Raw genomic sequence first — 13,287 nt, forward strand, 5'->3', positions numbered from 1 at the left:
CGTATTATAGAATATGCAGCATTAGGCGTATCACTCTCCTGATCACTTGTTTTTAGTTTTTAGTTCACTTCTTTCCTGATCTTATTCGAGGGTCGGTATCAAAACAATTTTTTTCGGGCTGTTTCTTTAATCTATCCTTCTCACCATCTTACGTTTGTCTTACAACTTTTCCTATGCATGGAACTAACGTGAAATAAACAACAGTAATTACACTTTTTTTTAATAACGCATGAACCATTTATGTGTTTAATTCACAAAAATTGTAAACAAGTGTTTCTGTGATAACATTTTGGAAGGTACTTACTATGTATGGCAAACTTTTTGAAATTGTTTAATCGAAACTTGCAATGAAACATTACCTATGATTCTATTAGTTGTTGTGGTTTCCACTGATATCAAGCAAACATTTTTGAAGTGTGGTAGTTTTACCGCGGATTTCTTTCAATACCTTAAGTTATATTGTATATAACTCTTTTAAGGTTAAGCACTACGCTTTTACTTCTAATAGGCTTGTTGTTGTAAAGCTTTCATAGGTTATACTTATTTAATGTATATTTTGAAGAAGTTATGCAACATTAAAAAGACAGAAGAAATGATCAACACGAGGTCATCCTCATCAATGTTTATTCATGCAAAAAATCCCAAACGATAATCTATTGTTCTTGATTAATCTTAAAGTTTATTTGTTAAACATTTTTATAATAAATAAAACAATGAATTATGTTACTAGAAATTTGCATGAATCTTATGTACTTAAATGCTGGTTTCTTCTGAATTTTGCGCAAAACTACAAGAGGGCTATCTGTGCTAACCGTCCATAATTTAGCAGTGCAAGACTAGAGGGAAGGCAGCTAGTCATCACCACCCATCGCCAACTCTTGGACAACTTTAGGAATAGTGGGATTGACTGTTCCATTATAATTCCCCCACGGATGCAAGACGAACATGTTTGGTGTGACGGGAATTCAAACCCACGATCCTCAGATTATGTGTCGAGCATCTTAACCACCTGACCATGTCGGGCTCAATATTGTAGATGGATCTTTACGAACGACACTGAACGTACATTGATATTTTTGACACTTGTTTTTATTTCAAACAGCAATATATTATATCGTATTATTACTTATGAAGGCCTGGCATGGCCAAGCGCGTAAGGCGTGCGACTCGTAATCCGAGGGTCGCGGGTTCGCGCCCGCGTCGCGCTAAATATGCTCGCCCTCTCAGCCGCGGGGTGTATAATGTGACGATCAATCCCACTTTTCGTTGGTAAAAGAGTAGCCCAAGAGTTGGCGGTGGGTGGTGATGACTAGCTGCCTTCCCTCTAGTCTTACACTGCTAAATTAGGGACGGCTAGCACAGATAGCCCTCGAGTAGCTTTGTGCGAAATTCCAAAACAAACAAACAAACAAAAATTACTTATGATAAGGTATTTTATCTTACAGTCGCTAATTATACATGATTTTTATCTGTAAACACTACACACAGTTTAGAACACAACTTCGGTAAGGACACCAATGTAGGTATAATAAAGTTTGTCTATCAGTGAAAATCAAATTTTTTTGAAGCTCATCATATTTCAAAACACGGTTCACATACATGAAGCATATGGGAATCAAAGACTCAGAACTTGTTGTTTCTCTTAGAGAAATCTTACAAACATAAGCAAGCTTTCATTGAATTCATGAGACAAAAATGTTCTTTTTTGTTCAAAATGTTCAATGAAATGTTGAAAGGAAAAAATATTATAATATGAAACAAATTTGACCCTCAACAGTATGTTCTGTTCTCTTTTCGTTTCTATCTTTTTTATGTTCTTGCTCTAAAAGTGAATAAGAAAAAAGGTTTATAATACCTAATGAAAGACCTAGCGACAACGTGTTTGATTTCGCGCAAAGCTACACGAGAGCTATCTGTGCTAGCCGTCCCTAAATTATCAGTGTAAGACTAGAGGGAAGGCAGCTAGTCATCACCACCCACCGTCAACTCTTGGGCTACCCTTTTACCAACGAATAGTGGGATTGACCGTCACATTAAAACGCCCACACGGCTAAAAGAGTGAACATTTTTTGTGTGGGGGATTCGAACCCGCGACCCTCGGATTACGAGTCGAGTGCTTTAAACAGCTGATCATGTCGTGCTGACACTAAAGAATAACATCTCTTAGTTTAATCTTGAAGTACATTTACAGGAAAATACTGTGTAGTGCCCTGACAAAAGTTGTTTTTACTTCAAATAGGAAGCAAAATCAAGTTGGAAAATAAAGTTCTTTATGCAAATTGTCCATCATGTTTGAGATAACAAATTAATGTTTTTCTTCATCTATTGATCGTCCGTTGGAGACTAAATGTCTAGTAAGCTTGTCTTTCTTACTGAAGTGTGAAGTTGTCGGCCGAGCTCTCGTAAAGAAAGCACGCAGAGTAATGAACGTAATGGAATTATTGTGACTGATGGTAAAGAGAAAGCATTTTAAAACTAATATTACTTCTCTGTACAGTTACACAACTCTTGTGAATGTCTCAAAATCACCAGTTAAAATCTCCGAAATATAGCTAATTTTGCTTCACGAAATTAATTTACTTAAAACTAAATGTTTCTTTGGTTGCATTTGTGAAAGATTTCTTGACACTATATAAAAGCAAAAAATTTAGTGCCATTAGAGGTCCTATACATATGTATATATTAGAGAAAAAATAAGTACAATTACTATCAAAACTTTAGATTCATGCATCATATGTGTAGCACCACAATGCGCATGACCACATAAGATATGCTAGAGCTGCCATGACTGCGGCTATGTCTGTTTCAAGTAACAATGCTGTAAGTTATCCATAGACAGTTTAAGGATGCCACACATTACTGTTGTATGATATCCATAGAAAGTATGAGGGATAACACGGTCTCTTTTGAGGTTGTAATTTTCTCAATCAGTAAGAAATAAATTTGGTTTGTTTGGAATTTCGCGCAAATGGCTGTACGCGAGCTATCTGCGCTAGCCGTCGCTAATTTTGAACTGTAGTAGTTGTTATTTTGAATTGAACACAAAGCTACACAAAAGGCAATCTCTGCTCTGCTTACCACTGGTATCGAAACCCGGTTTTTAGCGTTGTAAGTCCACAGACATTCAGCTGAGCCACTGGGGGACTTTGCAGTGTAAGACTAGAGGGAAGACAGCTATTCATTACCACCCACTGCCAACGTTTGGGTTACTCTTTTACCAACGAATAGTGGGGTTGACCGTAACGTTATAACGCTCCCACGGCTGAAAGAGTGAACATGGAACAGGGATTCGAACCCGCGACCCTCGGATTACGAGTCGAGTACCTTAACCATCTGGCCATGCTGGACCGAGAGATAGAGATAATATTATAGAACAAAGTCTCTACTGTTGTTATTATACAATAATATCATAATATTGCCACTAAAATAGTAAGGTACAGTATTTAATGCACAATCAAAGACTAAATATTTATATTATACAACAATAATAATATTAGTCCAACTAAAAATTAACGTTTTATATAATACAACAATAACATACCAAGTTCAATTTCAAATTTCAATATTTATACCATAGAACAATGGTATTTCATACTTAAATACAAAGTGAAGTTTGTATTGTATTGAAATGTTTTATAATAAATATACCAGTATATTATATCATTCCAATATAATTTTCTAATCTTAAATTACAATGAAAATAATTAAATTTGAATTCAACTGATGTAGAATTAAACAATGACATGGGAAAAAATTACCTAAAAACAAAAATGTCAGATTTCAAGTTAAGATTTGCACTTAAACTTCAGTTGAAAATGTTTTTGTTTTCAAACGGAATTACGATGTTACCCGAGGGAGTTTGGAATTGTTCTCTTTAATAGCAGCAGGACGTACGTGAGGCGACTGTTCTCCTTGGTATTATATAAAAAATGCAGTGATTATTTCATTTATTTTCTCTTTACTCATACAGATATTAAGGACTGTGAATCTCCGTTCATGCAAGCAGTTAAAAAATTATCTTTAGGTTATTAAAAAATGCTAATTGTTAAATTATCACTAAATTCGCCATCGATTTAAGTCCGTTTGATAATGTTAGATTTGTAGTGTCGTTTTCTGAAAAGCAAAACCTAATACTTTAAAATTGAATCAATTTCTCAGCTGTTACTGCTCTTTAACTAATTCACAACATGATAAATGAAAGATAAAGTAGCACACTTGGAATACACGTTTCTTTACTTACCCTGGAATAATGTTAGTTTTGGACGCAAAAAGGGGTCAAAGTTGAAAATCACAATTATTTTTTTGCTAGACTTAGAATGTAGGTTAATATGCAAAGCGAGCGTCACAACGTAAAACCTAAATGTTCTAGTTTATTTCAAAGATAACTTCTCTTTTAATGTTAACTAAACATATCAATACGTTTCTTGTTTTTGTTTCTGAAACGTGCATTAGCAATGAGCGTCTCATAAATCATAGAACCTAAGGGTTGAACCAATTATTTTGTTTTGTTCCTGTATTTAAACACAGTTACTTCATTTATGTAGTGATGTCTCGTGGAGCTAGTTTAACCTAAAAGTCGTCAAAAAAAGAAACAAAATTTCTCTAAGTTCTTGATTAGAGTTTCTAAGCAATTGCAAGTGCAGTTATGCCATGCAAATATGTTTGAAGGCTTACATTTGATATCAAGAACATGTTGTTCCTATTTATAAACAGAGATTCTTCGTTATCACATTTCAGAAGATTCTTTGAATTTCAAGGAACTGGTACATATGTAAACAATGTGCTGCATGTTGTATTTTCACGACTGTTTCGTGTGGTTTGTTGAAAGATGAATACACCTTCTAAGCGATTTTCAAATTACTTTTAATATGACGCAAAGCACAGATCGATCTACCTGTGTATTAACACAACTCGTGTAAATAAACTATCTGGAAATGTCATTAAATACTGGCATTGAACTCTACTAAGATTATTTACAGTAATTAATAAAATATTTTCTATTTGTAGAAAACTGGTTTCAAAACTATTTAGGAAATAACTCCACGACGTTTCGCAATTCTACTGACTAAGTATTGTTAGAGGTCTAAAATAGCCTATTAACAAGATTTCCGGACATAGAATAGCTCTGTGCAGAGAATGGAGCTTCATGTAGCAGTGAGAAAGAAAGAACGGGTCTTATATATCGACCAATGTCACAGTACGATCTCTAAGAAAACGTCGAAGGAAAAAAAGATTAAGAAAGATGGATGTGAACAGTATTGGTATGGATGACTCGTTCCTCCTATGCTAACAGATCTTTGTCGATAATAGTGATTCTCTATAGAATTTTCAATTCAGCTAGTCTCTCCGTCATTCAAGTAGTTTGATAAGCATTGTTGGATTTATAAAGCATTTCTTATTTTCAAAAACAAGCTTATCGTTCAGAATCATCAAGTAGATTTTATTAAAAACCAATTGTCAAAATATTAACAAAAGAAATTCTGATTGATTATCCCAGAAATGCAGCTCCAATTGAAAAGGTAAATCTATGTAAATGTTTCGAAGGACGTATCCTTTCTTTATTGTCTTCAATTTAGATAAAACTGTTTACATACAGGCACCGTAGCTTTTTCAATCTGGCTTGTGCACATGAGATTAAACAAACATTTCAAGTAAACATATCAGTTGTTTTATTATATATTATACCCTAGTTCCATTATTTGAGCAACTCTCCGAAATTATTACCAAGCTACATTAGCTTCGAAGAGAATATGTTTATTAAAAATATATCTGTGTATTACGTAAAGCTTTAAATTCGTAATTTTCAACATGGGCACACTCTATGTGGCACGTGAGCTAAGTGGCTGCTCTAAACCACGGTTTTAATTTTATCACAAATGTCTAAGGCAATATATCACAGATCTGATCTTGACTCCGTGATATGCAACTCTTCATGTTAACAACTATACCACGCCCTGCAAAAAAATGCTAAAAATCATGTTGAATTAAAGGATCACAGAGAAGAATTCTGTTCATTATACAGAAAAGTTTTCTGACATTTTAAGCGGGTTATTGTTTTCAATTCCGAAATTAATTTACCAGGAATTTGAAAAAGGCTTAAATGATATAGAAACTCAGCAACATATTTAAAAATATTATTTAAAAATTGAGAAGTTTTATTACTATTTACAGAAACCCCTGAATTGCATATCAAATGGGAGAGAGCATAAAATTATCTACCATGCTTTAAATAATCCTGTATATCCACCGCAGTAGATAAATTAGAACTATGCTTCATATTTAACATATATATATATAATATTTTTGTACTTATTTATTTTATTAATAGGTTTTTGTTTTAACCACTCTATATGAAAACTATGCCTTGAATAGTTCTAGCATAATACATTAGTTCCTATAGTAATAACATATTGATTTGGTTTCAAAGATTGAAACTTTGTGTTGATAAAACTTTCTAGCTCTAATGGTACATTAACGAGTAATTCGATTTAAACAGTTCTGAAAGCACTGACTTCAAACGATCTTGATACATACGTTGCAAATCAGTTTTTCTACTTTTAAACATAACGGCAAAGAGCTGTTGCTTTACCACCATTAGCTGATAGCTTAAAAGATGCTTTTTGTTCTATTCCATATAGTTTGTTTACTTTTGATCAGAATAACAGAATATTTGCGTAAACAAATTACGATTTCTTAGTGAGGAAGACTTCAAGTCAATCAGTGTTAGGATATTTTTGGATTAAGTAAGCTATAATTCAACAGAAAACAAACTATCTTAGAATGCCATTAAGCTATAGTTCAACAGAAAACAAACTATTCTAGAATGCCATTAAGCTATAGTTCAACAGAAAACAAACTATCTTAGAATATTATTAAGTTATAGTTCAACAGAAAACAAACTATTCTAGAATGCCATTAAGCTATAGTTCAACAGAAAACAAACTATCTTAGAATATTATTAAGTTATAGTTCAACAGAAAACAAACTATCTTAGAATATTATTAAGTTATAGTTCAACAGAAAACAAACTATTCTAGAATGCCATTAAGCTATAGTTCAACAGAAAACAAACTATCTTAGAATATTAAGTTATATTAAGTTATAGTTCAACAGAAAACAAACTATCTTAGAATATTATTAAGTTATAGTTCAACAGAAAACAAACTATTCTAGAATGCCATTAAGCTATAGTTCAACAGAAAACAAACTACTCTAGAATACCATTAAGCTATAGTTCAAAAGATAATAGATTAATCTAGAATACCATTAAGCCATAATTCAAAAGATAACAAAGTATTCTAAAGTACCATTAATTTTAGCTCAACAGAAAAGAAACTCGTCTAGAATATCGTTAAGCTATAGCTCAAGAGAAATAAAATCTTCTAGAGTCCCAGAATTCAGCAAAATCACTTGCCTTCTGAGGAAATATTTGTTAAAAAACACTGCCATTTTTTGTAACGTACACAATAATACTACGTTTTCAAACATTGTAAAATTATTGATGACAGGCTCTTTGATATTTTTGGGCCTAGAGATAAAGAGCTTTTATTCTACGTCTCACAAACAGTAAAACAATATTAAAAACTTCATACACTCGTATACAATAATATATAGAACACCTATGTTGATTATTACAGCTGTTGTTTGATACCATATGAAAGAAGTAAAAAAATATATTATTATCTATCATTGTCAGAGGTCTGGTTACAGCTGGCAAGAAGCTGCTCCTTCACATCAGAGTTTGATCAGGGAATCAACATTTTATCAGTTATTTATCTAACTAAAAGATTGTAAGTGACAAACTAATCACACAGTTGAATCTAATAATAACTGATTTTATTTTCCATTTAATATACGAATATAAAGCGCAAACTCTAACGAAGGATTAGTAAAAACTCTAACGGAGGATTAGTGAAAACTCTAATGGAGGATTAGTAAAATTCAAACATTTATAATCCAAAAATATTATAACTATTCAAGGAGATCTTCCATCGTGTAGCCCCTCAGTGGCTCAGCGGTATGTCCGCAAACTTACAACGCTAAAAACTGAGTTTCGATACCCGTGGTGGGTAAAGCACAGCTGGCCTATTGAGTAGCTTTGTGCTTAATTCAAACAACATCCATCATGTATTTTTTGTTATTATTAGGTTAAAATAAGATGAAAAACAAAAAAATAAACAGATTAAAAATACTTGGATGGAAATGTATTGCACATTGAATTAATGTATAAAAAGTAATTCTAAATTTACAATAAATACGTTAAGAAACTTTTGCTTTATTACTCATGTTTTGGGTCGAAAATTTTAAAATTGAATTCTCATTGGACACTCATGCATTTATTAATAGCTTTGTCTTCGTACTTTCAACGATGCACAGTCATAGGGCAGTGTTTACAGCGAATATTATATGAATAATATTCACATTTTTTGCGGACTTACAACCCTAAAATCAAGGGTTTGATTCCCCTTGGTGGGCTCAGCAGATGTGGCTTTGCTATAAGAAAACAAACACACAATTTTCTGACTACGTTGATAAGGATAGAAATATATACAAATATAAATGTGAGAAAACTTTTTAGATATTTCATAAATCATGACTTTTTATCATGTAATTTATATAAAGACACAACTTAAACGAAAAAATTCCATAAAGTTGCATATATTAACCTTGAAAACCTGTCTTGTATTACAGGAGAATAAAGAATTGGATGAATGGTTGTGTAGTGAATATTATATTAAAGAAATTCCTTATATAAGCGATTTTGCCAGTCCTTAAAATTTTTTTTCTTGTTACAACAGAAAACACCATACATCAAAAGATGGTTATTTGATAGCGTTCTTCCCCTTTATCACCATCAGCACCTACATCCTTACTTAATTCAGAACTCTTGATTTGATACGGGGAAAGGGCGGGAAAACTGATCTCTTGCTCGTGAAAAATGGAAATTTCAAGTTGTCAGTGACTTGTTGTTTTTATATTTTGCAAAACTGTTCTTCCTATTTTTACATTAACATTGCCTAATGAAAATTATAAGGTCTCTTGCTCTATAGTAGTTAATTAATGACAAAAACTCTTTCTTAAAATAACCAGTTACTTTCATCCCATTCTACTGTTAAAAAACGATCACAAAATGCCAAACGTATATGGAAACGTGATAAATACTAGTAAAACACACACAAGTATCTCATTTAATGGGAAACCTGTCTACAGATGGCAACATTGCACGAAGTGTGTATATATATATATATATATTCACACATTACAAGTTATTCATGTAATGGCTATCAGATTTCTTCAGTTTTCGCTTACAATTTTCACAGTTCCCAATTTTTTAAATAAATTATCTAAAAACTACTCTCTGTAAATACTTACTCTTCAACTTATTTCCAGTTCATCGGGCAAACTACACATAAGATTGGTTTCAAATATATTTTTATTAAACTCCTTAGCCACGACCAGGATATTTCTCATATAAAGTTAGTTTTTCATGAGTGTTGCAATGTGTTTTAAGATTAAACCTGTTACGTGTTATAATTTATTTCGGACGAGTTACTACGTTTTATTAATAACTGTAAAATTTAGTTTTAATTTAGAAGTTAATTAAATGTTAATATTTATTAAATTTCATGATATTTGCCAACAGGGTTGATACACTCAATTTTCATCCTTAACACAAATATATTTTAATATACAAACAAAAAGACTATACAATTTATAACAAATAATGATTTATATACAACAGTTTTACAAACTTAAAAATAATAATCAATCTTATATCTGGAACTGAATCTTTTATCCTTATCGACGTTCACAGAGAACAAATTAATCCTTTGTTGATACAGCTATACACTTCTTTTGACGGTTGGCTCAGATTGGAGCACCCGTAAGTTTTCACTGAAGACAATATTTAATTCCCAGTAGAACTACTAATGTCCGAAGTTAATTCACTGAAATTGAATGGTTTGTAATGTTGAAAATCTATAAACGTCCCTGGTCAAATTCTGCAGTTTCCAGTTAATAGGTGTTAATCACAATTTTAGCTTCCGAGGCCTGTAGCACACTGACTGTAGCTAACTAATAATAATTTTCTATAACAGTCTCTCGGCTAGCTATTTTTATACAAATGACGCAAGTTTTTCGAAGTTTAAACAGTGTTCGAAAATGATCTAGCGTTTTTATAAAACAAATATTGTTGATTCTTACTCTCAAGAATCTTCTACAAACTTAAAGAACAGAGGAGAGTTGCGCAATACATAGCCAACAACATACATATAAAAAACTATGGTGAAACAAATGCACGTATTAAAATAAACGTATAACGGTAAATCCGTCACAAACGGCATGCCATCTCGAAATGCCGAACTCGAATGTAGTTTTTTTTATTAAGTTTTATAGAATTCTGACTCTGGTAATCAGGACAAACAACAGTCATTATCTGTTTTCAGCTCACGCTTAAAGCATGTTGCGTGCCATTCTTCCATTGGATAATACCTGTTTAAAGTTCACTTAGAAACTAACACACGCTCTGTATCATTACAGACATTGTTAGACACGTTGCTATGATGACAGACATTCCACGACCAGGTAGAATCATGTTGCTTAAGTTGTATGTAAATTACCATGCCAAAATTTTGCAGCGAATTGTAAGTAAATTGAAATATAAAACATAATATTTTCATAATTATTATTTGCTTTTAAAGCTGTAGTTTGTCGGATTCTTTTATTTCGCATCATGACACATTGAGCTCTATCTGCATCTAAGAAAGAAGCACCACAAATTTACTTTTACATTTCACACGTCACTTTATCAACAGAAATGGAACCATGCGCTTAATAAGTATGAAGAGAAGTCGATTATACGAAAAGTGTATATGATGTGCCTTTAACCGTGATGCATCAAAACAATTCATGTTAAAACGTGTTAAAATTACAGGCGAATCCTTTGAAGTCCCCTAGTGATACGAGCTTTAATGTATTTTTTAAAAATGAGGGTTGAGCTAAACGAAATTTTCTTAATCAAATTTACCCTACAAGTTTATTGATATAGACGGGACCATTGCTTGTTTTCTTCTTTTCGTATGAGTTGTTGGATACCAGATAGCCCAATGTGGCTTTGCTATAAGAAAAAACACATAAATACACTTATGAATTATATCACGTTTTAATATGTGCGATTATAATACGAAATTCACTCATTAACAATTAAACTTGCATTGATATAAAATGATATCTCACAAATGTTAATCCTAATCCTAAGCCAGATTGAAAGTTTCTTTAATGAGTTTTTAGATAGAACTCGTAATCACACCCAAGCAAAAAAAAGATTTTCTTTATAGTTTTTGTTCATGCTCATAGAAATTTTATCACTGCAACTGTGAATAAATGGTATTTAATAAGTCTACAAAAATATAAATAATAATAATTATTTTCTCCCGGTGGGACAGTGCTACGTTTTCGAACATAAAATGATAAAATCTGGTGTTTGACTCTACGCGATAGACATAACAAATAGTACAGCATGGCTTTGTTCTAAACACACTTCAAAAAAATGAACGATGTCATTCCGAACTGGCTCGTATTCTGTTTTCAACACAATTGACAAAAAAAAGCCCGGCATGGCCAAGTGATTAGGACCCTCTACTTGTAATTTGAGGATCATGTGTTTGAATCCCCGTCACACCAAACATGTTCGCCCTTTCAGCCGTGAAAGCGTTGTAATGTGACGGTTAATACCACTATTCGTTTGTAAAAGAGTAGCCCAAGAGTTGGCAGTGGGTGGTGATGACTAGCTGCCTTCCCTCTAGTCTTACACTGTTAAATTATGGACGAACAACGCAGGTTGCCCTTGTGTAGCTTTGCGTGAAATTCAAAATAAACAAACAACCAAAAAGGAGATATGTATATTACGATCTACATTTGTTGGGTTTGGGTGAAGTACATATGCAATAATGAATCTGAAGTGAATATTAAAGCAAAGATTAGATAGTAACTGGAAGCTTCAATGAATGAACAGGATCTTTCTGGAGTGATGAGTTGCTATATATCTTGCCTTTCAGTGTAATAAATATTCTAATTCCATGGTGAATTCATCATAGAATACTTAACATACTTAAAGTTCTAACCAAGCACCAACCTGGAATTGTATTCACCTGACATACACTGGTTAGTTTATTGAGAAAAAAAGTCATTGTTGACCCATATGCCCGAATCATTCTTTAACCTAAAGTTTGTACTTACTGTATCACTTATTGTAATAGATATTTATCCATATCCATGATATCTCAAATGATTAAGTTCCAATTCTCTTACGGCCCAGCATGGCCAGGTGGGTTAAGGCGTCCGACTCGTAATCTGAGGGTCGCGGGTTTGAATCCCGGTCGCACCAAACATGCTCGTCCATTCAGCAGTATGGGCGTTATAATATCACGGTCAATCCCACTATTCGTTGGTAAAAGAGTAGCCCAAGATTTTTTCTACTTGAAATGTACACTAATATCTCTTTAGAGACTGTTTTCTTGACACAACAGAAACTTTGGCTACAAAACAACTTGTTTACGATATTCCTACTTCCTCAGATCTTTGTTGAAGAAATTTTGTGTAAAAATGAACCAAAACAGGAGTAGTTGGGCCTTAATAAACATACTCTTAAACTCCTGGAATGATACGTTATTGTTCAAATTAAACACAACTATTTTAAAAAAAGAATCAGTGTAGGATGTACTGTAACAGTGTTGCGGGGTAAAAGAAAAATTACTTGGTGTGATCTTTCTTTGTATCAGAACTGATTAAAGATGCAGTTAACAAAGGGTTCAATAAAATCCATAATACTGACCTAACTTGAGATTAAACCCGTAGTAGTGAATATTTTGACGGCAGAAAAGATGAGATTTGACATAAATGTGAAAGCGTAATAAGATTTTGTAAGTATTCTGCAATCAAGGAGTTGTATTTATAGTACTAAAATACGTAAAGTTACTAATGAGCTATTTTAGAACAAGTATTTAAGAAATATCATTAATTTAAGTGTAACAAAAAATTCAATGTTTTTAACCACATATCAGACTTTTTTGATGTTTTCCATGACGTCATATTGCTGATGTTTTCGAACACATGTTTCCTTGAAGGCTCCTAAGGTTTTCGCATCTGAGAATTGAGATGGCACGTTACTCATCCACAGTCAGTCTGAGATGTTCCATGCTTCACTGTATTTCAAGTTATATAAACGCAGTTCTGTACATCTTAATTTTAAACAGCTTAAAATGACTTGATTTTTGAAAGAAACGTTTT

At 32.7% G+C, this 13,287-nt stretch overlaps 1 protein-coding gene across 3 annotated transcripts in view; it reads left to right on the top strand.

Annotated features, from left to right (window-relative positions):
- Positions 1-13,287, top strand: part of LOC143232368 (neuropeptides capa receptor-like) — an 81,516-nt gene that overhangs the window by 49,860 nt on the left and 18,369 nt on the right. The window contains exon 2 of one of the 3 annotated variants that reach the window (XM_076467709.1): positions 5,008-5,261. The exons of the other annotated variants lie outside the window; for them this stretch is intronic. Within the exon in view, the coding sequence (XP_076323824.1) occupies positions 5,243-5,261 (19 nt within the window). The 5' untranslated portion in view covers positions 5,008-5,242. The remainder of the gene's footprint in view (positions 1-5,007; positions 5,262-13,287) is intronic. 3 annotated transcript variants of the gene reach the window in all.

Source organism: Tachypleus tridentatus, chromosome 11 (assembly GCF_004210375.1).
Source record: "Tachypleus tridentatus isolate NWPU-2018 chromosome 11, ASM421037v1, whole genome shotgun sequence".
Classification (NCBI taxonomy): Eukaryota; Metazoa; Arthropoda; class Merostomata; order Xiphosura; family Limulidae; genus Tachypleus; species Tachypleus tridentatus.